This window comes from Callithrix jacchus, chromosome 4 (assembly GCF_049354715.1).
Source record: "Callithrix jacchus isolate 240 chromosome 4, calJac240_pri, whole genome shotgun sequence".
Lineage (NCBI taxonomy): Eukaryota > Metazoa > Chordata > Mammalia > Primates > Cebidae > Callithrix > Callithrix jacchus.
In genome coordinates this window covers 78,434,538-78,459,655 of record NC_133505.1, presented here as the reverse complement: position 1 = coordinate 78,459,655, position 25,118 = coordinate 78,434,538, and the positions used below count along the sequence as shown (strand labels likewise).

The 25,118-nt window shown below is 47.1% G+C and overlaps 3 protein-coding genes and 1 non-coding gene across 5 annotated transcripts; 3 read left to right on the top strand and 1 right to left on the bottom strand.

Annotated features, from left to right (window-relative positions):
* The first annotated feature begins 236 nt into the window (after positions 1 to 236).
* OOEP (oocyte expressed protein) lies at positions 237 to 1,553 on the top strand. Of its 2 annotated transcripts, none has more exons than XM_002746724.6 (3): positions 237 to 531; positions 735 to 914; positions 1,251 to 1,553. In XM_002746724.6, the coding sequence occupies exons 1-3, from the start codon at positions 342 to 344 to the stop codon at positions 1,328 to 1,330; spliced, it is 450 nt and encodes a 149-aa protein (XP_002746770.2). In that variant the 5' UTR covers positions 237 to 341; the 3' UTR covers positions 1,331 to 1,553. The 2 variants fall into 2 exon arrangements, with proteins under 2 accessions (XP_002746770.2, XP_078225674.1); XM_078369548.1 differs by having other exon boundaries at positions 237 to 414; positions 1,251 to 1,473.
* A 3,894-nt stretch (positions 1,554 to 5,447) lies between these two features.
* Positions 5,448 to 6,856, bottom strand: KHDC3L (KH domain containing 3 like, subcortical maternal complex member). The gene is made up of 3 exons (XM_008994660.4): positions 6,618 to 6,856; positions 6,243 to 6,422; positions 5,448 to 5,961 (listed from the first exon to the last, which is right to left on the bottom strand). Exons 1-3 carry the CDS (start codon positions 6,784 to 6,786, stop codon positions 5,624 to 5,626), a joined length of 687 nt encoding a protein of 228 aa, XP_008992908.1. The 5' UTR covers positions 6,787 to 6,856; the 3' UTR covers positions 5,448 to 5,623.
* DPPA5 (developmental pluripotency associated 5) lies at positions 6,205 to 25,118 on the top strand. Its single transcript, XM_008994661.5, has 4 exons — positions 6,205 to 6,846; positions 23,442 to 24,090; positions 24,174 to 24,353; positions 24,823 to 25,118. Exons 2-4 carry the CDS (start codon positions 23,979 to 23,981, stop codon positions 24,879 to 24,881), a joined length of 351 nt encoding a protein of 116 aa, XP_008992909.1. The 5' UTR covers positions 6,205 to 6,846; positions 23,442 to 23,978; the 3' UTR covers positions 24,882 to 25,118.
* LOC118153413 (U1 spliceosomal RNA) lies at positions 22,398 to 22,561 on the top strand. Its single transcript, XR_004742643.1, has one exon. It is a non-coding gene; the product is annotated as a U1 spliceosomal RNA (small nuclear RNA).

The window sequence follows — 25,118 nt, the reverse complement described above, 5'->3', positions numbered from 1 at the left end:
CACACTTAATCAGCTATACGATGAGCAGAGGCCTTTTAGGCTAAATACCTTACGAGGCAGAGATGTCGAAGGAGACAGTTGAAGACCCAACAGGAGCCCAAATGAATACTAGTTCTAGGTCAAAAAGGCAGTCCCGACGATTGTGGCAGCGCAGAAAGTGCCCGAAGCGCCACTAGGCCCAGGCGTCGATTGCATCAGCTCACCCGGAAGCGGTGCCAGGCGCCGCCGGAAGGGGCGGAGCGGGTCGAATACTGTAAAAGAGAGCCGGAGCCTCGCGGCTGAGTCTGGAGGAGGTCACGTGAAAGCCGTCCCGCGTGCACTCCGCGGCTGCTGGTCCCAGTATGGTCGATGACGCTGGTGCTGCTGAGTCCCATTGGGGCAAACAGACCCCGGCCCACTCCCTGGAGCAGCTGCGTAGGTTACCACTTCCGCTGCCACAGATTCGCATCCGGCCCTGGTGGTTTCCGGTGCAGGAACTGAGAAACCCTTTGGTGTTCTACCTGGAGGCATGGCTGGCAGACGTGCTCTTTGGTGAGCAACCTAGACTCTTAGTCTCTCAGTCTGAGAGAGGCTTGGCAGAGCAGCTCTCTACAGCCTCTTTCCCAGATTCTCAAGCCAGGAGTGTTGCTGTGGTGCCCACCTTCCAGCTGTTCCCTTCCCTGGTCAACATTTTCTTCAAATCAGCTTCTAACCTGTGACTGCGGCCCCTAAATAGTCTTTCCTTACTTGTTTAGGCCCAGACCGAGCCATAATTCCAGAAATGGAGTGGACTAGCCAGGCCCTGTTGACAGTGGACATAGTGGACTCTGGGAACCTAGTAGAAATCACCGTTTTTGGACGGCCCCGTGTACAGAATCGGGTGAAGAGCATGCTCCTGTGCCTGGCATGGTTTCACCGAGAACATCGAGCCCGAGGTGAGGGTCTTTGAGAAATTACACATGGAGGAAGCCACGAGTGACCATACTGGTCTTGCTCGGCTTCCTTCCATCCTCCCTTAACCTCTTAATTTCTTGGTTTCCGCACCCCAGGAAGTTGCACGAAGTTTTTTGGGAGGGGATCCCCGAGGTAGGACCTTGGGAAAGTCAGTGGAGATCTGATAGATTCAGGCCCATCACTGCCCAAGTCAGCCTCAGCTGGGCTACAGCACTATCGCAGATCCTCCTCTCCTCCCCAACTCCCAATCACTGAGTAGTTTGAAACAGCGAACACTTCTCCCTGTCCATGGTTAGTATCAACTCTTTCTCTTCCAGCTGAGAAGATGAAACACCTTGAGAAGAACTTGAAGGCCCAAGCATCAGACCCCCACACTCCCCAGGATTCTGTTGCTTAAGACAATAGTGTCAGTAGCATCTTGAGAACTTTGCAACTTCTGCTGCTAAAGTTGAAGAGAAGCAAGTATAGCATTCCTAAATCCCTGCATTTGTTTTTCCTGTGTCTTGATTCAGTGTGGTTTATTTTGTTGCAAGAGTGAATTTGAACTATTCTAATAAATGGCTATTTTGCCCAGTGACATTAAGATCTTCATACACTTATAATAAAGCAAATTTATAAAAGATTGACTCATTCATGTTTTGATATGAAGGGTAGGTAGAAGGCTGGCAGGTTGTAGTTTTGTAGGGTTTATTCCTGAATTCCCTCATCTTGAAACTCCTAATCCTTTTATGATTTTATGGTCAGAGTCAGGCCCTCAGCCACAGGGGGCAGATAGCCTCACAAATGGTGATCTGTTTTGTTTTTAGTCATTGGTTCTCAAACTTTAAAGCTTGTAATAAATCACCTTGGGAGTTTGTTAAAACATCATTTCCTAGGCTCCTTCTTCAGAAGATTCTGATTCGGTACTGTTGGGGTATGGTTTATTATTTGCATTTCTGATGAGCTCACAAGTACTCCCAAAGCAGCTCATCTGAATTTCTCACTTTGAAGCTGGTAGTTGACCCCCTGAGGAGCACCGGCTGTGCCTTTTCTTAGAGTGAGGCCTTCGTTGGCCACTCTAAGAAAAGTGATTCCAACGAGCAAGCCTGGGCAGTTAGCATTCATTAACCCTAGCATTGCAATCCCCATGGAAGAGCAGGGATCCCGGGCACCTTTGCTTGTGGATGGTGCCTTGCCTTGGAGCCAGTTGTCTTCCTTTTTCTGCAAGGCGAGGTTGCACAGGTGTACAGCATGGGCCAGGTTTTTCCATTACATGTTGTACTGAGATTACCAATTTGTGCAAAACAGCTCTTATCCTTGTCGCCCAGCTTTCTGGAAGCAAAATTTATGGGGTGAAGGGTGCCAAAAGCTCTGTGGCTTCAAGCACAATTGAGATTGGTTTGACTCATGGAATTAATTCACTCATTGGCAATAAAATGTTCTAGCCTTTTGCAAAAGTTTTAAACTCAAAAGTCTAATTGTGCTGTTTTGATTAGCGGTGATGTTCAAAATTTTTTTTCATTTACCTTTTTCTTTATTCATCCCTATCTTCTTTCAACTGGTGAAGGGTTTTTATCTCTATAAGCTTTTCTAACAATGGTCCATTATTACCAATATTTTCCACTGTCTTAAATTTTTTTTTTGGAAGCAGATTTTTATGTAGTTAAATCAATTACTGTTTCTGTTCTCCCATGTCTCCACCCTTTTAAGTTTAGGAGCTCCTAATTTTCTTCCATAGAAATTTGATGAATATTTTTTCAGGTTTTCCCTGGTGGGATTTTTATTTTTTAACTTTATTTTTGAGATGGAGTCTCTCTCTCTGTCACCCAGGCTGGAGTGCAATGTTGTCATCTTGGCTCACTACAACCTTTGCCTCCCTGATTCAAGCAATTTTCCTACCTCAGCCTCCTGCCTTGGCTTCCCAAAGTGCTGGGATTATAGGCGTGAGCCACTACACCTGGCCCTGGTGGGTTGATTGGTTGGTTGATTTATTTAGAGATGGAGTCTCACTCTGGCGCCAGGCTGGAGTGCAGTGGCATGATTTCAGCTTACTGCAACCTCCGCCTCCTGGGTTCAAGCGATTCTCATGCCTCAGCCTCCCAGGTAGCTGGAATTACAGGCACACGCCACCATACCCAGCTAATTTTTACATTTTTGGTAGAGATGAGGTTTCACCATGTTGGACAGGATGGTCTTGATCTCCTGACCTCGTGTTACGCCCACCTCAGCCTCTCAAAGTGCTGAGATTACAGGTTTGAGCCACTGCACTCGGCCGCTGGTGGGATTTTTATAAAACCATTGAACATTTTGGGTTTTTTTTTTTTTTTAAGACAGTCTTACCCTGTCACCCAGGCTGGAATGCAATGGCACAATCTCGGCTCACTGAAAGCTCCGCCTCCCAGATTGAAGTGATTCTTCTGCCTCAGCCTCCCTAGTAGCTGAGATTACAGGTGCATGCCACCACACCCAGCTAATTTTTGTATTTTCAGTAGAAACCAGTTTTCACCATGTTGGCCAGTCTGGTCTTGAACTCCTGCCCTCAACTGATCCACCTGCCTCTGCCTCCCAAAGTTCTGGGATTACAGGTGTAAGCAACTGCACCTGGCCCATTTAACATTTTGTTATTGGGGGGAAAGGGGATGATCCTAAACTCCTTCCATCCTTTGTACACATTAACATATACTGAAGTCCTAACTCCAGTACCCCAGAATGTAACTATATTTGGGCAATATTTGAAACCTTTGACTCTTAAGACTTTTGCATCTGCAAGAAAGAAAAGGAAAAAAAAGTTTTGGATGAACTGAAAAGGTTGTGAGGGCTGGACACGGTTACTCAGGCCTGTATTACCAGTACTTTGGGAGGCTGAGGCGGGCAGATCACCTGAGGTCAGGAGTTCGAGACCAGCCTGGCCAACATGTTGAAACCTGGGTTCTACTAAAAATAACAAAAATTAGCTTGGTATGGTGGCAGGCACCTGTAATCCCAGCTGCTCAGAGGCTGAGGCAAGAGAACTGCTTGAACCCAGGAGGCGGAGGTTGCAGTGAGCCTAGATTCACTATTGCACTCCAGCCTGGGAGACAAAACCAGACTGTCCCAAAAAAGAGTAGACTTGCCCTCTTAAATATTAAAGCAGTCTATAAAGCTACATAGTTAAAATAAGGGGTAGATATTAGAAAAAGCAGAAAAGTTACACATAATAGATTGGTAACAGTGAGTTTGGGCGAGGACAGTGAAAACAGGTAAAGGAGAGAATCTGACATTCTGGTAAGGTAGATATTACATAGAGGAAGACAACATACACATTAAGTTTTAATTCTGCTTTGATGTAACCTCATTTGAAACATTTTGTGTTGATTTTGAATTTAGAATGGTCTAAAATTCTTCTAAAAGTAGTCAACTATTTTAATAAAATTACCGGTTAAAAGTTGTTAATGAATTCTTACAAATTAGCTTTATGTAGTAATTCCCTTAAAAGATACATGATTATTTTAAACTGAAGTGATAATTAGTGGTGACGAGTCTGTGATAGACATTCCCCTAATATTTAAAGTTAGCTTTGAACTTTTAAAAATTACCAGCGATTGGCTTGGCCGGGCAAGGTAGCTCATGACAGCACTTTGGGAGGCTGAGGCGGGCAGATAACCCAAGGTCATGAGTTTGAGACCAGCCTGGCCAACGTGGTGAAACCGTCTCTACTAAAAATACAAAAATTAGCAGGGCATGGTGGCTGAGACCGGAGAATCATTTGAACCCGGGAGGCAGAGGTTGCATTGAGCCAAGATGGGGCCACTGCATTCCAGCCTAGGCTCGATTGAGACTCCTCTCCAAAATACAATAAAAATTATTGGTGATTCTTGGTTAAAAAAAAAACGTGTACACACACACATGAAAAATATAATTACAGAAATACTGCGTGCTGTTGTTTGATCCTAGCACCCAGCTGTTGGCTTGCATCCTCCTAGATTAATTCGCAAAACTGCATCTCAGCGCCCCAACCAGAGCTGTGACCGGAGGGAAGCCAAAGTGTTCTCTGCTGGGACTCTTCGCGGCCAGAGTAGCCGATGCCTGCATCTTGGTGTCCACGACCTTCGTGCAAAGTCGGTGACCCAAGCAAGACCTGACAACGGCAACAGTGGCACAGCTCGGCCCTCTCCGTTTCCCCCTTCCCCGATGTCATTTTCCCTAACTGGGAAAGTGGTCTGTGGCAGAATCGCAATACACACAGGGTATTCCAAATCCAGCTGAGCCCCAAGCGACCCGGTTTTCTCATCCCAAGTTAACCTTGAGTAGAACCAGAGCGGGCTTGGAGAGGTTTCCTAGTGGGTTAGATAGGATTCTCACCTGGGTAAACCAGATGAACGCGGTTAAGGAGCACAAGGGACACACCGAAGCGCAGCCGGGGTAGATTGCGACCTTGGGCGGCTAAGAACCCGAGGTCCCACCTGCCTCGAGGTGGAAAGCGGCGCAGGGCAGAATTGGGCTGATATAGGAATGGGCATTCCCTCCCCTCTACCTTCCAAAAAACAGACGTTAGGGAAATGCAATTCTTTATTAGAACTCAAGTTTGTGTTTGCAACCATTCAACAGAAGGGGTAAAACAAAACAATTCACATCATGATTCCCCCACCCCCAACCCCACCTTCTGAGGCTTAAGTGTATCGGGCTTCCACTTAACCCCTGACTGGCTCTGGTTCCAGGGCCTGAAATGCCTTCATAATCTAGTAACTGGGTCCCGGGCATCCACGTAAAACCGCTGGGTCCGTGCCTTGCTGGCAGCTTCGGGAGATCGCTGGGTCCCCGACTCACTGGCAGCCTTGAGGGACTGCTGGGTCCCGGCCTCCCGCACCTCCACCGGAGAACCCTGTGTCCCGACCTCCCGGACCTCCACCGAACGCTGGGTCCAGGCCTCCCGGACCTCCACCGAACGCTGGGTCCCGGCTTCCCGGACCTCCACCAAGCGCTGTGTCCCGGCTTCCCGGACTTCTATTGAAGACCGCTGGGTTTCGGCCTTCTGAGTGGCTATATCCTGGGCGAGGGCCTTTCCTGAGCCTGGAAGAAGAGCAGTGTGCAGAGGCCACAGCTGTATCCCTATATCCTCTCTAAAAAAGGACAGTCACCCATGTGGCCTACGGGAGTAGGAGCCAGGAATCCCAGAACGCAAGTTCAGTTTGGCCTTCTCGATCCGTGGCGACCAGAACCGCCCCCTCCCTCACCCACCAACCGCGGGCCGACTGGGAGGGCGAGACTGCCGCCCCAGCAGCCAGTAAAACCCAGGATCACTCCTACGGAGACAGGATTTGCTCAAAGTAGTCCTTTTCTCAACCTCGTACCTTTCGCCTGGAGCTGGCGGTGATAGTCAGCCAAGTTCACGATCATCTTGATTGTGTCCTCCTGGTAAGAAGGCCTCCCAAATATCAAGATCTCAGCCTCGCCGCTGGGGTCCAAGTGATTCACGTGAATCAGGATTTGGGACAGACCCTGGACTTGCGGGATGCGCTCTCCGCCTCTGCCTGCGCCGAGAGCAGAGAGGATGTGAGGGACGGGTAGCTCCCAGGGGCCTTGGGAGAGGAAGTTGGAAGGAGGAGACAGCCAGAGGACATTGGCTACTAGGGAGGTTTGCCCTGGAACGCGGCCAGAACATGTGGGGTGTAGGTATGGGTGCAGAAAGAAGCCGCATGAGGGTTACCCGTCCCTAGTCCACTCACCGAAGATCTTTTCCACCAGCCAAACCTCAAGGCGAACTACCTTCGGATTCTTCAGAAACTCAGAGTGGAACCAGGAGAACTGCTTGGGGAGCTGACCGAGCACCTCGAATGACATTGCTTTTGGCTGCATCAGTTGCACGAGCGTCGGAAACCGTCTGGGAGTGTCCATGCTGCCGCCCGCCCTGCAGGAGACCAGAGCACAACCGCAAACCCAAAGGACGAGCTGGAGGTAGGCGACTAGAGTTGCGCTTACAGCTGGGTCTTATTTTAAGGGCTTTTGGCCAGCCCCTCCTCTCCATCCGCTCCCTTCTCATTGGACTCCAGGCGTCGCCTCCGTCTCCTAGGGCCCTGGCTTCTTCCGAGGCCGCACAAGCGCGCTGGTTTCTGGGCTGCTCTCAGAGGGTTCCTTCTGTCAGGAACAGCCCTTCTTCAGCGCACCCGGTGGGAGAAACCGGGCTCTGGGCTCCAGGAATCCAGTGGAAAGCCGCGGGAGTCTTAAAGATGGACTCAGGAAGGCGTGGATAAGCCCAGTATTTTTCTCAGAAGAAGGAACTGATACTTGCAGAATGAATACTTCTTAGGTCTCCCAGAGCTTCTTATCCCTGGCCACTATGTTTACTTCCTCTGGCACCAGGTTTTCAGATTATTCTGTTACCTGCCTGAGACAGCTGAGTACAGGGCAGAATAAGGGTTTTTTTTTTTTGTTTTTGTTTTTTTTTAAGTTATAGGGTCTGTGTAGTGAGATTTGCATAGTAAAAAAAAAAATAAATGGATAGGAAAAAAGTTATGGGATCTGGCTTTCTTGCTGGTTTTCAACTCTGGGGAGTTAAAAAATCCTCCCTCCTTATCATCCCCAGTGGTGGGACTGTGGCGCGCTTTTAATTAATGCAGCCTTGAACCCACCCAACCACAGACAGTTCCCGTGGTTTAGATACCAGAGGAGATTCCTTGAAATTTTTTGATATTTCCATTTTTATTTTTATTTTTATTTATTTTTTGAGACGGAGTGTCACTCTCGCCCAGGCTGGAGTGCAGTGGCACCGTCTTGGTTCACTGCAACCTCTGCCGCCCAGGTTCAAGCGATTCTCCGGCCTCAGCCTCCCTAGTAGCTAAGATTGGAGGCACGAGCCATGTCGCCCGGCTAATTTTTGTATTTTTAGTAGGGACGGGGTTTCACCATGTCGGCTAGGCTGGTCTTGAACTCTTGACCTCGTGATTCACCTGCTTCAGCCCCCAAAGTGCTGGGATTACAGGCGTGAGCCACCATTTTTTGTTTCTTTGCTTTGTTTGGTTTGTTTTTTGAAATGGAGTTTCACTCTTGTCGCCCAGGCTAGAGTAAAATGCCACGATCTCGGCTCACTGCAACCACTGCCTCCTGGGTTCAAGCGATTCTCATGCCTTAAGACCCCGCCCCCAGTAGCTGGGATTACAGACGTGCACCACACGTTCGGCTAATTTTGTATTTTTTTTTTAGTAGAGAGAGGGTTTCTCCATGTTGGTCATGCTGGTCTTGAACTCCCAACCTCAGGTGATCCGCCCGCCTCTGCCTCCCAAAGTGCTGGGATTACAGGCGTGAGCCACCACGCCCAGCTAAGCCACAATTTTTAAATTTGAGACAGAGTCACTCTGTGGTCACCCAGGCTAGAGTGCAGTTATGTGATTATAGCTCACCGCAGCCTCCATCTCCCGGGCTCAAGATATGCTCCCGCCTCAGTTTCCCTAGTAGGGAACCCCCCCCCACCAGGCCCAGTGATGCCTCTGTTCTCTAGTAATACAATTATATTTGTCCCTTTCTTCCTTCCTTTCCTTTTTCCTTTCCCCTTTCCTTTCCTTTCTTTTCCCCTTCTGACAAGGTATGTTCAAGCCGGTCTCAAGCAATCTTTCTGGTCTGGGCAAAATGAAACTGGATCGCTACAAAAAATGCAAAAATTAGCTGGGCGAGGTGGCTCGCATCTGTAGTTCCAGCTACTGGGAAGGCTGAGGTGGGACAATCACTTGAGTCCAGAGAGGTTGAGGCTACAGCTACAGTAAGCTGCACTCTCCCCAGGGGTGACAGAGTAAGACCCTGTCTCAAAAAAAAAAAAAAAAAGAAAGAAAGAAAAAACAAACAAAAAACAACCTGCTTTAAATGTGTTGCTATACGATAAATTATAATTTATAATTCATTTTTATTCAGTATTGAAACACTAAAGAGAACTTTAGGTTTGCCACGTTAATAGACTGAATGTATGCATTCAGACCTCGCCCAGACGACTGAATGTATTTGATATATGGGAATGATTTAGTCATTGGGAAGTTCGTACTTGCTAATTGAGACAGTTAAAGTACTTTGCAAAACAACAAGAAAATATACACATTAAAGACTGAGCAAAGCTGGGTGAGGTGGCTCACACCAGGAGTTCTAGAGGAGCTTGGCCAACAGGCAAAATCCCATCTCTACTAAAAATACAAAAAGGAGCCGAGCATAATAGTGGGCACCTGTAATCTCAACTACTCGGGAGGCTGAATCAATTGAATCCCAGAGGCGGAGGTTGCCAGAGCCAAGATCGCGCCACTGCATTCCAGCCTGGGGGATAGAGCAAGACTGTCTCCACAAAACAAACAAAACAAAACAAAAACCAAAAAAAAAACTGGGCAAATAACAAGAGCTGTTTCTCAAAGAAGAAATACAAGCAGCCAACAAACATAAAAAAATGCTCAGCATCACTAATAATAAGAGGAAAGCAAATTAAAATTACACCAGGATACCATCATACATCAGTCACAAAGACTTTTTTTTTTTTTTTTTTTGAGACAGAGTCTCACTCTGTTACCAAGGTTGGAGTGCAATGGAGCAATCTCGGCTCACTGCAACCTCTGCCTCCCAGGTTCAAGTGGTTCTCCTGCCTCATCCTCTCGAGTAGCTGGGACTACAGGCACCTGCCACCATGCCCGGCTTTTTTCTTTTTTTTCTAAATTCACCTGGGTGCAGGTGGGCTAATGCCAAAAAGGGCATTAGCTGTTTTTTTTGTTTTTGTTTGTATTTTTTTTTTAGTAGAGTCGGGGGTTTCACCATATTGGCCAGACTGGTCTCAAACTCCTGACCCTGTGATCCATCTGCCTCAGCCTCCCAGAGTGCTGGGATTAGAGGCATGAGCCACAGCACCTGGCCTCACAAAGGCTTTTATTAAAAGAGTCAAAAAATGGGCCAGGTGTGGTGGCACATGCAGGTAATCCTAGCAATTTGGGAGGCAGGGGTTGGTACATCACCTGAGGTCAGGTGTTCCAGACCATCCTGGCCAACACAGTGAAACCCCATCTCTACTAAAAATATATAACTTAGGCTGGGCGCGGTGGCTCACACCTGTAATCCTAGCACTTTGGGAGGCTGAGGTGGGTGGATCACCTGAGGTCAAGAGTTGAAGACCAGCCTGGCCATCATGGTGAAATCCCATCTTTAAAAAAATAATAATAAAAAAAATTAAAAAAAAAAAACAAAACATAGCCTGACATGGTGGCACAGGCCTATAATCCCAGCCACTAGGGAGGCTGAGTCAGGAGAATTGCTTGCACCCAGGAGGCAGAGGTTGCAGTGAGTCAAGATCATGCCATTGCACTCCAGCCTGGATGACAGAGCCAGATTGGAGGGGCGGGGGGAGAGAAAAAAATGTCAAACGACAGAGAGCCGTGGCTCATGCCTGTCATCCTAGCACTTTAGAAGACTAGGATATATATATCTACTACTATCTTTCACCCTCTTCTAACCTAGGTAAGCTGGGGCTTAACAACGTGCATCAGACCTAGATCCTCTTAAAACAGAAATATGATTTAGTTAGATCAATATTCAATGTTTGTACTTTGTGAACTATTCATAGTTATATGTACTTTACTATGATTTCTTTTCTTGAAAAGTTTTGTTTTTCTAGATATTAATAATGATTTATTCATTTATTTTGAAACAGAGTCTCACCCCATCACCCAGACTAGAGTGCAGTGACCCATCAAAGCCTCCAACTTCTGGACTCAAGTGATCCTCCCACCTCAGCTTCCTAAGTAGCTGGGATCATGAGCATGTGCCACCATACCTGGCTAAGTTTTTTGTAGAGACAACGTCTTACTTTGTTGGCCAGGCTGGACTTGTTTTTTTTTTTTTTTGAGACAGAGTCTCAAGCTGGGAGGGGTTGTAAAAAAAAAAAAGAAAAAGAAAAAAAAATAGAGACAGAGTCTCACTGTGCTCCCCGCAGGCTGGAGTGCAGTGGCTGGAGGCTCACTGCAACCTCTGCCTCCCAAGTTCAAGTAATTCTTCTGTGTCAGCCTCCTAAGTAACTGAAAACTGAGTGGGGAATGAGCCACATGTCTGGCTAAATTTGTATTTTTAGTAGAGACAGGTGTTGGGGTCCGGCATGTCTGCTGGGGGACTACCGACCTACAGGAGTCCCCAAGACCGCCAACGTAGATGTCTCATTCAACCTGAGGAAGAGAGTGCACGGAAGTGAAAGAGTAAAGGAAAGCGGAGTCTGGAGGGCTGGCTTAGGCTATGTCCAAGCAGCAATTTTATTTTTGCAATACGTTTCAGTATATACTTTTCTGAAGTCAAAGTTGTTTACGCTAGATCAACGTACTTAAGTTACAGTAAGCAAGTTACGCCCACTAAGTTACACCCAGTAAGTAAGTTAAGTCCAGTAAGTAGGTTACGCCCAGTAAGTAGGTTACTTCCAGTAAGTAGGTTATGCCCAATAGGTCAAGGTAAGTAAGTTACAGTCACGCCCAGTAAGTTATGGTAAGTAAGTTACAGTTACACCCAGTAAGTTATGATAAGTAAGTTACCAAGTGTAAATACTTAAGTTAATATTTTACAATGAAGGTAACAAGGGTCCAAAATGAACACAATCAAGCAATAAACCATAAGGAGCCGAAAGTGGACACAATGCCTCCCAAGTCCTCATATCCATAAAGTAATGTCTATTAATTATTTTGAATAGCATAGTCCCTCTCTCGGTTCCTGCTTTCCCTCAGCTCAACTCCCCCAACCAGGGATCTGTGTCTGGGCTCAAGCTCACCATATGGCAAGTCCCATTTCCTAGGGGCCTCACACGGGAGCGATCCCCACAGATCTCCCTCAGACAGGGTTTCACCATGTTGGCCAGGCTGGTCTTGAACTCCTGACCTCACGTGATCAGCCCTTGTTGGAACTTGTAAGCCACCTTGACCTGCCCCCAGTCTGATCTTAAACTCCTGACTTCAAGCAATCCTCCTACCTTAGCTTCCCAAATTGTTAGGATTACAGGCATGACTCAGTATGTCTGGCCTAATAAATTTTTTTGTTCAGAAAAGATTTTTAAATATTTTTTGACATACTCGTCTTTTACTTCCAAATTCTCCTCAGCTATGTAAATTTCTCCCCAGTACTTTCAAGCATATAAATAGTTTATTATTTCATTTTCTTGACAGTATTACTCATGAAGTCTTTTTCTATTTTTTTTTTTTTTTTTTTTTTGAGACAGGATTTCAGTTATTGCCCAGGCTGGAGTGCAATGGTGTGATCTTGGGTCATTGCAACCTCTGCCTCCTGGGTTCAAGAGATTCTCCTGCCTCAGCCTCCTGAGTACAGGCATGTGCCACCACGCATGGCTAATTTTGTATTTTAAGCAGAGACGGGTTTCTCCATGTTGGTCAGGCTGGTCTCGAACTTCCAACTTCAGGTGATCTGCCTGCCTCAGCTTCCCAAAGTGCTGGGATTACAGACATAAGTCACTGTGCCTGGCCTATTCCTGAAGTCTTTTTATCATTTATGGTTTTATCTTTATTTTTTAATTTACTTCTGTGAATCACCAGAAGAGGTAAAAAAAAATAAAATTTTTATTTCATTTTGATAAGAGCACTTAACACAAGATCTAACCTCTTAACACATTTTTTTTTAAATTTAAGACGGGGTTTCACCATGTTGGTCAGGCTGGTCTTAAACTCCCGACCTCAGGTGATCCACCTGCCTTGGCCTCCAGAGTGCTTGGATTACAGGTGTGAACCACCATGCCCGGCCCACATTTTTTTCTTTTTTGAGATGGAGTCTTGCTCTGTCAGGCTAGAGTGCAGGGCACGATTTTGGTTCATTGAAATCTCTGCCTCTCAGGTTCAAGCGCTTCTCCTACCTCGGCCTCCAGAGTAGCTGGGATTACAGGCACCTGCCGCCACACCTGGCTAATTCTTTGTATTTTTAGTAGAGATGGGATTTCACCATGTTGGCCAGGAAGGTCTTGAACTCCTGACCTCAGATGATCCACCTGCCTTGGCTTTCTAAAGTACTGGAATTACAGGCATGAGCCACTGCGCCTGACCTTAACCCATTTTTAACTGTACAAGCGTATTGTTGACTATAGGCACAATGTTTTATAGCAGATCTCCAGAACTTGTTCATCTTGCTTAACTTTATGCCCATTGATTTTCTAACACCTCATTTTCCCCTTCCCCCTAGCCGCTGGCATCCACCATTCCACTCTTTGCTGCTTTGACTATTTTAGATAGTTCATATAAGTGGAATCATGGAGTATTTGTCTTTCTGTGAGGGACAGGGAATTTGTATTCTAAGTGGCAGTTTACTTCTCTGTGTCTACCATGGTCTGCATTCAGCCTAAGAACCCATCAATGCATAGCTTAATAAATAAAAGAAAAAAAAATCCAGAAGTTTTCCCCACTCAGTTTGGGCAAGGATTGTTGCTGTTGTTTTGTTATTCAAAAAATTTTATTGCCGGGCATGTTGGCTCACACTAGTAATCCCAGCAGTTTGGGAGGCTGAGGTGGGTGATTACCTGAGGTCCGGAGTTTGAAGCCAGCCTGGCCAATATGGTGAAACCCCATCTCTACTAAAAATACAAAAAATTAGCCAGGTGTAGTGGTGGGCACCTGTAATCCCAGCTACTCAGGAGGCTTAGGCAGAATTGCTTGAACCCAGGAGGCAGAGATTGCAGTGAGCTGAGATCGTGCCACTGCATTCCACCAGCTGGGTGACAGACTGAGACTCCTCTCAATTAAAAAAAAAAAAAAATATATTGCTCAGGACCTTCCCTCTCTGGGCAGTGGCAAGAGCTTCAGAGACCAGCCCTTGGAGACAGAGCCAGGGGAACTGGGAAAAAAAGAGCGAATATGTGGCACATTTGGTCCATTGTTGTGTGTGGATATGGTGGTGGGAAGGAGAGACCCTAGAAGACCCTAGTTGTAGGACCTTCTAGGGAATCAGACAAGCCCCCTTGGGCAAGGCTTACATGCCAAAGCAAAGCAGAGGTCAGCCTGGCTTGGGGGTGAGGGCTCAATGCCCTTTAGCCTTGCCCTGGGATTCTTGGACCTTCTAAAAACTGAGCCACATCAGGCCCACATAGATGGCATAGATGGTGATGCAAACAAAGCAGAAATCATAGAGCAGGAAGAACAGGATTCTAGGCTCTGTAGACAGCCAGTAAAAGACATCAGTGAGCTCAGCACCAGCAGGACACAGGTCTAGAGTGTCCGCAGGCAATCTAACAACAGCTATAGTGTACAGAAGATGCAACCAAGGATGCTGGGGGAGAAGACATGTGAGCAGCTGGTGGTGGTGCTCTTCTCAGAGCAGGCCATAATCGTCACTCTTGGTACATGCTCCTTCCCGGGCAGTGGGGAGAGAGAGAGCATGATCTTGGCTCACTGCAACCTCTGCTCCATGGGTTGAAGCCTCTTGCCGCAGCCTCCCAAGTAGCTGGGATTACAGGGGCCTGCCACCATGCCTGGCTAATTTTTGTACTTTTAGTAGAGATGGGGTTTTGCCATGTTGGCCAGGCTGGTCTTTTTTTTTTTTAATTTTAATTTTTTTAAGATGGGGTTTCACCAGGTTGGTCAGGCTAATCTTGAACTCCTGACCTCGGGTGATCCACCCGCCTTGGCCTCCAAAGTGCTTGGATTACAGGTGTGAGCCACCATGCCCAGCCAGCCAGTCTGGTCTTGAACTCCAGACCTCAGGCGATCCACCCGCCTGGGCTTCCCAAAGTGCTAGGATTAGAGCTGTGAGCCACTGCACCCAGCTCATTATTTTCTTATCAGAGAAAGACTTCCTTTCATTCTGATGAAACAGAGTCTCTATTACTCTGAAGGAGAATGCATATTTTGAGGTCTTGAATGTCTGAACATTTTGTCATTCTGTCCACATAGTTAATTGGATGTTTGGCTCTATAGTTTTTTTGTTTTTTGTTTTCAGTTAAAAAACCCCATGGGCCAGGCACAGTGGCTCTTGCCTGTGATGCCAGCACTTTGGAAGGCTGAGATGGGCAGATCACGAGGTCAGGAATTTGAGGCCAGCCTGGACAACATAGTGAAACCCTGTCTCTACTAAAAGAGGCGCACACACACACACACACACACACAGCTGGGTCTGGTGGCATGCACCTGTAGTGCCAGCTACTCTGGAGGCTGAGGCAGGAGAATTGCTTGAACCTGGGAGGCAGGGGTTGCTGTGATCCGAGATCACACCATTACTCCAGCCTGGGTAACAGAGTGAGACTCCATCTAAAAACAAAACAAAACAAAAAACAAACAAAAAACCATAAATGATTGGTTCCCTCTCTTTTTTATTTACTGATTTATTTCAAAGAATAATTTAAATCTCCTTTAAAAATATAGAGGTGGGAGTCTCACTATATTGTCCAGGCTGGTCTCCATTCTCAAGTGATTCTCCCACCTTAGCCTCCCAAAGTGTTGGGATTATAGGCATGAGCCACAGAGCCCAGTCTTATTTCTTTAATATGTATTTTTCCCAGTCTTCATGAATATTTACCTTGTATGCTATCTTTTACTTGTGCCAGTAATGCTATTGAAATCAGTATCCTTCTACATGTCATTTCCCCCCCCCCCCCGCTTTTTTTTTGAGACGGAGTTTCGCTGTGGTTACCCAGACTGGAGTGTAATGGTACAATCTCGGCTCACCGCAACCTCTGCCTCCTGGGTTCAAGCAATTCTCCTGCCTCAACCTCCTGAATAGCTGGGACTACAGGTGCGCACCACCATGCCCAGCTACTTTTTGTATTTTTAGTAGAGACGGGGTTTCACCATGTTGACCAGGATGGTCTCGATCTCTTGACCTCGTGATCCATCTGCCTCGGCCTCCCAAAGTGCTGGGATTATAGGCGTGAGCCACCGCGCCTGGCTACATGTCATTTCTTACAAGTGGGAGTATAACTACAGGATGAAATTTGTTTTTTTTTTTTTAGAGACGGGGTTTCACCATATTGGTCAGGCTGGTCTCGAACTCCTGACCTCAGGTGATCCACCCACCTTGGCCTCCCAAAGTGCTGGGATTACAGGTGTGAACCACCACGCCCGGCCAGGATGAAATTTCAAATTTAGGATTGCTGAGTCAAAGGATCTTTAAATTTCCAATTGATAAGGTACTGCCAAATGGCATCCCATTGAGATTGAACCAACCTATATACTCACCAGCCTTGTTGCTAACATTATAATATTATAAACATTGACATTAATTTTGGACAAAACCAATGCATATGCTTTTAAGTATTCCTCCTTTCTAAAAAAATCATTCATTATTGGGAAATGCAAGTAGGGGTGAGTGGCAAGCAGAGCCCAAGTAATGGCCAGATGTCCTCTAGGACACTTGCTGCAACCCAGACCTACAGCAGAAGTGACCTTTAACATTTGGTCATAAAAAGTTTCTCCAGGGCTGGGTATGGTGGCTCACACCTATAATCCCAGCACTTTGGGAGGCTGAGGCTAGAGGATTGCTTGAGGCTAGGAGTTCTAGACCAGCCTGGGCAACAGAAAGAGAGCCCCATCTCTATAAAAACTAAAAAATTAGGCTGGGTATGGTGGCTTATGCCTGTAATCCCAGAACTCTGGGAGGCCGAGGTGGGCAGATCACCCAAGGTTGGGAGTTCAAGACCAGCCTGGCCAACATGGAGAAACCCCACCTCTACTAAAAATACAAAATTAGCCAGGTGACATGGTGCATGCCTGTAATCCTAGTTACTTGGGAGGCTGAGGCAGGGGAATTGCTTGAACCCAGGAGGCAGAAGTGCAGTGAGTCGAGATCCTGCCATTGCACTCCAGCCTAGGCAACAAGAGCAAGACTCTGTCTCAAAAATAATAATAATAATAATAATAAAACCTAAAAAATTAGTCATGTATGGTGGCACATGCCTGTGGTCCCAGCTACCTGGGAGGCTGAAGTGGGAGGATCCATTGAACAAGGGAGACCAAGGCTGCAGTGAGCCGAGATCACGACACTGCACTCAACCTGGGCAACACAGTGAGACATTGTCTCAAAAAATATAAATAAATAAATAAATAAATATTTTCTCCAAACAGTTTGCTAAAATATCTCGAGTCTTCAAGGCTTAACTTTCCAACTGTTGGCTCAAACCTGCACTGAAATTCTGGCCTTCAGTATCCTAACAAAAATCGTCCTTTGCAAGATGTTGAGTTATATTGGAGAAAATCACCATTTTAAACAACAGAAACGGAGCTCAGATAGAAGCAGACAGAAGGCAAGGCAGGCATTCCTAGGGACCAAGTGGAACCCAACTGTAGAGGAAGATGACACATTCAACATGCTGTGGAGGAGGGAGAGTGGGTTTTATCCAGGATCACATGGAATAAATGCAAGGACAAGCTCAGGTTTCCCACATGCAGCATTTCTCAATCCCATTTTCCTTGGCACCGGTTCTTCCAATTACTAGACTCTTCCAATATAGACTAAGCTCTTGCCCTGGAAGGACTCTGTACTTTCCAGATTTCCTAAGTAACACATACTATCATACCCGTTCAGGGACAGAGTGAGGGAGGGGTTGGGAAGACACAGGATGCAACCTGTGAAGAGGCTAAATAAGTGAAGGGGAGAGTATGTAGCTGCTTCTTGCAAGAAATTACTGAGTTGAAGTCGTCTTCTCCTTCACCCTCGAGGGTCTGTGAAGCTGGACTTCAGCCTTAGGTGGACCTACTTGGGAAGCCCTGTGGCTAGAGAGAAAACGCTCATGAAACAGCAGCACGTGGAACCTTCCCAGGCTGGAGTCACTGAACACCGCTGACAGCACGTGGTGGTGCAGGACCAGCTCCGGGGAGGGCTGGGGACAGAGTTTTCAGCTCTTGTGGGGCAAGAGCTTGCTCAGGAAGACAGCTGGTGCGATTTCGAGAAAAAACAGGGGAAGCGTTTCTTCCGGGAGAACAATTTCCCGCAAAGGCGCCACAGACTGTCGCCCCCTTTCCCAAGTGCGGCCCTGGGGGTAGGCACGGCAGCCGCCCCTGTTGAAGGGACTGACATCTCCCGACCAGCAGCGGAGTTAAAACCGTGGTTCTGCGAGTAGTTGTGTTGGGGAGAGCACGATTCACATTCTTTTCCAAAGGCGCCGCAGACAGCCCCAGCCCGCCAAGGTCTCCCGACCCCTCCCCAGCTGGGACCTCGGGCTGCACCCCGGCTGCGCTAGATGGGGTGGAAGTGTGGCCGCTGGGCAGAGTTCCTCCGGCATGCGCTGCACCCTGGCCCCGTGTGGCCCTCGGGGCCCGCCTAAGAGCGCGGAAGTATGCAAGGGTGGAGGGGGCTCCGGACAGCTAGCCTAGTTGAGACTCTGCGCCAGGACCCCTCACGCTGTTGTCTGCACCGGCCTCCCGACCCTCCGGCTCAAACTGGAGGTGACCAGAACCCTCAGTGCTTGCCTGGATGCAAAGTAAATGAATACACATTAACACAGGTTGAGGTGTACTAAGTGAAGAAACAGGCCGGGTGCCGTGGCTCACCCCTGTAATCCCAACACTTTGGGAGGCTAAGGTGGGCAGATAGCTTGAACTCAGGAGTTTGAGACCAGCACCATGGTAAAACCCCATCTCTGGCCGGGCGTGGTGGCTCACGCCTATAATCCCAGCACTTTGGGAGGCCGAGGCGGGTGGATCACGAAGTCAAGAGATCGAGACCATCCTGGTCAACAAGGTGAAACCCCGTCTCTACTAAAAATACAAAAAGTAGCTGGGCATGGTGGTGCATGCCTGTAGTCCCAGCTACTCGGGAGGCTGAGGCAGGAGAATTGCTTGAACCCAGAAGGCGGAGGTTGCGGTGAGCCGAGATCATGCCATTGCACTCCAGTCTGGGTAACAACAGCGCAACTCCATCTCAAAAGAAAAATAAAAATAAAAACCATCTCTACTAAAATACAAAAAAGTTAGCTGGGCGTGGTGGCACACACCTGTAATCCCAGCTACTCTGGAGGCTGAAGCAGAAAAATCGCTTGAACCCGGAAGGCGGAGGTTATAGTGAGCCGAGATGGCACCACTGCACTCCAGCCTGGGCGACACAGCAAGACTCCTCTGGAAAAAACAAAAAAAAGAGAGAGACCAGTTACTGTCTTGTTAGTTATTATGCTGAGAGCTATTTTAGTTGACTTCTCTCACACATTTCTGCTTATGTACAGTTACATATATTGTCTGATTATACTTATATGTATAAAATGGCATCTCAACTTGGTCATAGGAACTGTGTCTGGAAAGGAAACAGGTTTGTGAAAATTTTCAGAGGTGGAACTGACAAGACTTGCAGTTAATGGGTAGAAAACAGATGAAAGGTAATTGTTGAAATCATTTAAACCGGACTGGGCATATGTTTTCGAAAACAAAATAGGGCCAGGCGTGGTGGCTCAAGCCTGTAATCCCAGCAGTTTAGGAAGCTGAGGCCGGCGGATGACTTGAGATCAGGAGTTCGAGACTAGCCTGGTCAACAAGGTGAAACCTCATCTCTACTAAAAAGAAAAATATAAAAATTAGCCAGGTGTGGTGGTGGGCACCTGTAGTCCCACCTACTCGAGAAGCTGAGGCAGGAGAATAGCTTGAACCTGGGAGGAGGCTGCAGTGAGCCCAGACAATGCTGCTGCATTCCAACCTGGGTGACAGTGAGATTCTACCTCAAAACAAACAAACAAAAAACAAAATCCAAAATAAGCAGAGGAGCCAAAGGGGAGAGAAGCTAATGTGTTTGCTTTGGAACCAGTAGAGTTTTAGAAACCTTGAGAACATGAAGATGGAAAAGTACAGGGCAGGTGTGGTGGCTAACGCCTATAATCCCAGCACTTTTCGAGGAGGCCAAGGAGGGAGGATTGCTGGAGCCCAGGAGCTGGAGAACAGCTTGGGCAACCTGGCGAAACCCTGTCTCTCTGAAAACAAATTAAAACAAAACAGAAACAAACAAAACACAAAAATTAACTGTGCGTGGTGCTTTGTGCCTGTAGTCCCAGCTACTGGGGGTTGAGGTGGGAAGATCCCTTAAACCTTGGAGGTGTTTCACGATTGTAATCCCAGCATTCTGGGAGGCCAAAGTCGGCGGATCACCTGAGGTCAAGAGTTCTAGACAAATCTGACCAACATGGAGAAACCCCGTCTCTACTAAAAATACAAAAAATTAGCTGGGCATGGTGGCGCGTGTCTGTAATCCCAGCTACTCAGAAGGCTGAGGCAGGAGAATTGCCTGATCCCAGGAGGCGGAGGTTGTGGTGAGCCGAGATCGTGCCATTGCACTGCAGCCTGGGTAACAACAGCGAACTCCGTCTCGGGGGAAAAAAAAAAAATTAGCTGGGTGTGGTGGTGCATGCCTGTAATCCCAGCTACTTGTAAGGCTGATGCAGGAGAATCGCTTGAACCCAGGAATTGGAGGTTGCACCAATGCACTCCAGCAACAAGAGCAAAACTCAGTCTCAAAAAAGAAAAAAAAAAAAAACGGAGGTAGAAACTGCAGTGAGCGGTGACTGTCACTGCACTGCAGCCGCTGCACTCCAGCTTGAGTGACAGCAAGACCCTGTCTCAAATCAAAACAAAACAAAATAAAGCAAAAAAGCATAATAAGCTACTGATGAAGCACTCAGTGATTCTGGAAATCTATGTTTGGAAATTATAATGTGAGCTGTAGACAAAACTACCTAGAAAGAATGACAAATGGTAATAAGGTAATAAAGGGAAGAGGTGAACGATGTACTCAGTACCGCCAACATTTAAGCTATCGGCAGGGAAGAGGAAAAGGACAGAGGATAGGAAGACCCTCTAACAGTAAAGGAAACCATTTCTTATTATACTTGATAAGAAATATAAAAAAGAGGCCAGGTGCAGAAATATATATCTATACATGTACATATAGAAGAGTTTGGGATTAGATACTTAGAAAGTTGTAGGAAACCATCTAAAACAATGCTGTTCAACTGACATAGAATGAGAGACAAATAATACAATGAGGCTTTCTCATAGCCTCAGTGGAAAGAAACATGTGAAATGAATTTTAATATTATGTCCTATGTACCTTAATATATCCAATATACTATCATTTTGGCTGGGCGCAATGGCTTGAGCCTGTAATCTCAGCATTTTGGTGGGTGGATCCCTTGAGTGCAAGAGTTTGAGACCATCCTGGGCAACATAGCAAGAAACCCTGTCTTTTTTTTTTTTTTTTTTTGACAAAGGATCTCACTCTGTCACCCCGTCTGGAGTGCAATAGCGAAATCTTATCTCACTGCCACCTCCACCTCCTGGGTTCAAAGAATTCTTTGTGCCTCAGTCTCCCCAATAGATAGGACTATAAGCATGTACCTCCACACCTGGCTAATTTTTGTCTTTTTTGTAGATATGAGGTTTTGTTATGTTGCCCAGCCTGGTCTTGAACCCCTGAGGTTGACCCAAGGTCAGGTGATCCACCAGCCTTGGCCTCTCAAAGTGCTGGGATTACAGGCATGAGCCACCCCATCCAGCCAATGAGACCCTGTCTTAACTGAAAAATATATATATATTTTTAAAAAAACCTATTATCATTTTAGCATACAATCAATCTAAAATGGTTAATGAGAATATTTAATTTCTTGGTATTAATGTCATCAAAATCTTTTTTTTTTTTTTTTTGAGACGGAGTTTCGCTCTTGTTACCAAGACTGGAGTGCAATGGCGTGATCTCAGCTCACCGAAACCTCCGCCTCCTGGGTTCAGGCAATTCTCCTGCTTCAGCCTCCTGAGTAGCTGGGATTACAGGCACACACCACCGTGCCCAGCTAATTTTTGTATTTTTAGTAGAGACGGGGTTTCACCGTGTTGACCAGGATAATCTCGGTATCTCGACCTCGGAATCCATCCGCCTCGGCCTCCCAATAATGTCATCAAAATCTTACATGTAGTTTATACTTATAGCACATCTCAAATCAGACTAGACACATTTCCAGTCCTCATGTGACCAGTGACTTCTGTATTGGACAGTGCAGGTCCAGAGTCCCTTTTGTTGAAATGCAAAGGAAAGTACCCTGGAATGATGGGTTCAGGAATAAGTAAGGTATACAGAAGTAGAAGTGAGAGTTGCTTTTCATAACAGTCTGAGTGACAGGAAAAATGGAGCTTGGGCTGTCGGAGGAATGGGAGATGGGAAAGTGAAAGTTGATTACGGCTGGGTATGGTGGCTCACATCTGTAACCACAGCACTTTGGGAGGTTGACGCGGGTAGATCACGAGGTCAGGAGTTCAAGACCAGCCTGACCAACATGGTGAAACCCTGTCTCTACTAAATATACAAAAATTAGCTGGGTGTGATGGTGGGCACCTGTAATCCCAGCTACTCAGGAGGCTAAGGCAGGAGAATTGCTTGAACCTGGTAGGCAGAGACGGCAGTGAGTGAGCCGAGATCATGCGACTGCATTCCAGCCTGGATGACAGAGCAAGACTCCTCCTCCTCCTCAAAAAAATATAATATAAATAAAAACAACGAAAACAAATTCACTCTACTTACTTTAGAAACATATATGCACATACTTACATGTGTATATAAGATCATGGCAGGGGAGATACCATGATCACGAAGGTGGTTTTCCCAGGGCGAGGCTTCTCCATTGCACTCCGGATGTGCTGACCCCTGCGATTTCCTGAAATGTGGGAAACTCGACTGCATAATTTGTGGTAGTGGGGGACTGTGTTCTCGCTTTCCCATGGATATAACTTTTATTTTAAAAAAATAGAAACATACATGTGTTTCTCCTGAGATTACCTTATCTTACATAATTGTAGAACACTTATCCCACTCTGTAAGTTTCTAAACGTTAGAAGCTTTTAATACTACTTTGCAATATACGGCATATTAAAATTTCCTTCATTGTCCTGAAATGCACTCCCCACCTTTGATTTGGATTTGAACCATGCACATATTATTTTGTGTCTCTTTAGTCAATTAATAAAACAGTCCTCTTTTTGTTTCCTAGATAATGTCAAACCAGAAGTCCATTGGTCCAATTATTGGTGATGCTAATTTGGGTTAAGGTGGCTTCTTCCAAGTCTCTATTGTAAAGAAACGTTTTTTTCTCCTTTTTAATTCATAATCTGTGTGCTAGGGCTTCCAAACCTTGTGGCTAGTTCCTCAACAGTCTTCATCTGAGTTTAGCTATTGATGATCGTTTTCTAAATTAACTACATTGGTGGTTGCCCCCGCCCATAGTTTTGCGTGTGTGGGGGTGTGTGTGTGAGAAGAGGTTTGCCCTAAGAAGCCGTCAATAGTGAACAGCTGATGGGATATTAGATGTTACCAGGACTGGAAATGCCAGTTCATCACCATAAAGGCATAAAACAGTGAAATCACACTCTAATCGAGTAAATCCAGTGCATCGCTCCAAACCATTGTGTTTAAAAAACGAATAAACAAAATTTAGAAACGAGCCAGGAGCCTGGACAGGTTTTGGCCAGAGTGCCCACGCAGGGCACAGGTCAGCTTTAAAATCAGGGTAGGTTCAAAGGCTCTAGAGTCAGGGACTTCGAGGAATGATAATTCCTTCAGGTAAGATAACAAAATTTCTGAATTTCGGTTTCTTCATTGTTCAGTGGCACCAGTTCCTCCAGAGTTCCTGGGACATTGCCAGGTCGCCAGCAAAGCAGAGCCGCGGGTCCTGCCCCTTAGGTCCGAGGGGATACTGACCCTCCTTTGGAACATGGGAGGCAGGAAGTCAATTTGGCAGCTACTGCGTGGTCCTCGCACCCTGAAGCCTGGACGCCCTTTTTCCGAGGTTCAGGCCCCAGGGGTTGTTCCCTAGGAGAAGAGTCAACAGTGCCCTTCCCCTAGCTATTCCGAAGCCCACAGGATTCTGGTGCAAAAGACACAGGTCAACGCAGGTGGAAACCCTAGTTAACTTGCAGGCAGCTGGGCCCGGGTGAGGCTATCCTGAGGTCGCGGGAAGCAGAAGAGACTGCAGCCTGCTGAACCGCAGCCAGGGTGGCGGGGGGCGGACTCGGGGTCCTGGCCCGGGTTGGGGGCTGGGCCGGGCTGGGGGCGGGGCCTCTAGGTGTGAGGCTTTACCGGCGCTGAGGCGCGGCCAGGCCTGGCTTGCGCTGGAGCGTGGTTTTGCTTGCGAGGGTCATAAGATGGGAACGCTCCCGGAACGCAGAAATATCCCGCCGTGGGTGAAAGTGCCCGAAGACCTGAAAGATCCAGAAGTGTTCCAGGTCCAGACGCGGCTGCTGGAAGCCATGTTCGGTGAGTGTGCCCAGTACTGGCGGGGGATGCCTCGGCCTGGGCGTCTCAGCCCGCCCGGGGCTCTCATTCTTTTCCTCCAACAGGCCGGGACGGATGTCGAATCCCTTACATCGAGCAGGTGAGCAAGGCTATGCTCGAGCTGAAAGCTCTGGAGTCTCCAGACTTCACCGAGGTCGTGGTTTACGGCTCCTATATATACAAGCTTCGAGCCAAGTGGATGCTCCAGTCTATGGCTGAGTGGCACCGCCAGCGCCAGGAGCGAGGTGAGAGGCCTGGGGATCGGGTACGCGAACACAGGCTCGTGGGGACCGCTTCTGGCCTGTTCTCCAGCTCTGTGGTCTTTCTCCTCTCTCTTGTTCACTTCCCGCAACTTGGGCCTCACCAGGGGCGTCCTTGGCGTCTGGGCCTTCCCGAGACCCCTTTGGGAATGGGGGCCCCAGAGTGCCAGCCCTTGGTTTTGGAGACCTAGGAGCGAGACTATGATGAGAGGCGGGCCGGTGCTAGATTCCCTGGGCAGAGTTATCTGAGCTATCTCAACCGTCTCCCCGCCCCTTCGGTTTCTTGGAGAATGTTCAAATGTGCCGAGTAGTCTGGGGTTCCGAGGTTCCGGACCTGACTCTCAGAACGCCTGGTTCAGAAGTCCCAGAAACGAACCGTGAAAGAGGCGGAGAATCGTCTGGGTTCTTACTGTCTGCCCCGATACTCACGCAGCTGTTGCTATTTCTGGTGCAGGGATGCTCAAACTTGAGGAAGCCATGAATGCCCTCGAACTGAGCCCTTGGATGAACTGAACCAGCTTGCAACCAGGATGAAGGCCAGGATGTAGAGATTAGTTTGTGGCCAGCGTTGCAGTGATTTCTCCAGCTTGGTTTAAAATCTGTTCCAGCCTGAGGAGTTGAGGGAAAATCATCCCTTTAGGGGTCTCTACCTTGGGTCTCAGTTTTGTTGTGAATATCTTTGATGGTTGCCAATAAAAGTTTTTCTTCCCCATTTTAAAAACTAACAATAAAGTTTTAAATCAGTAAGTA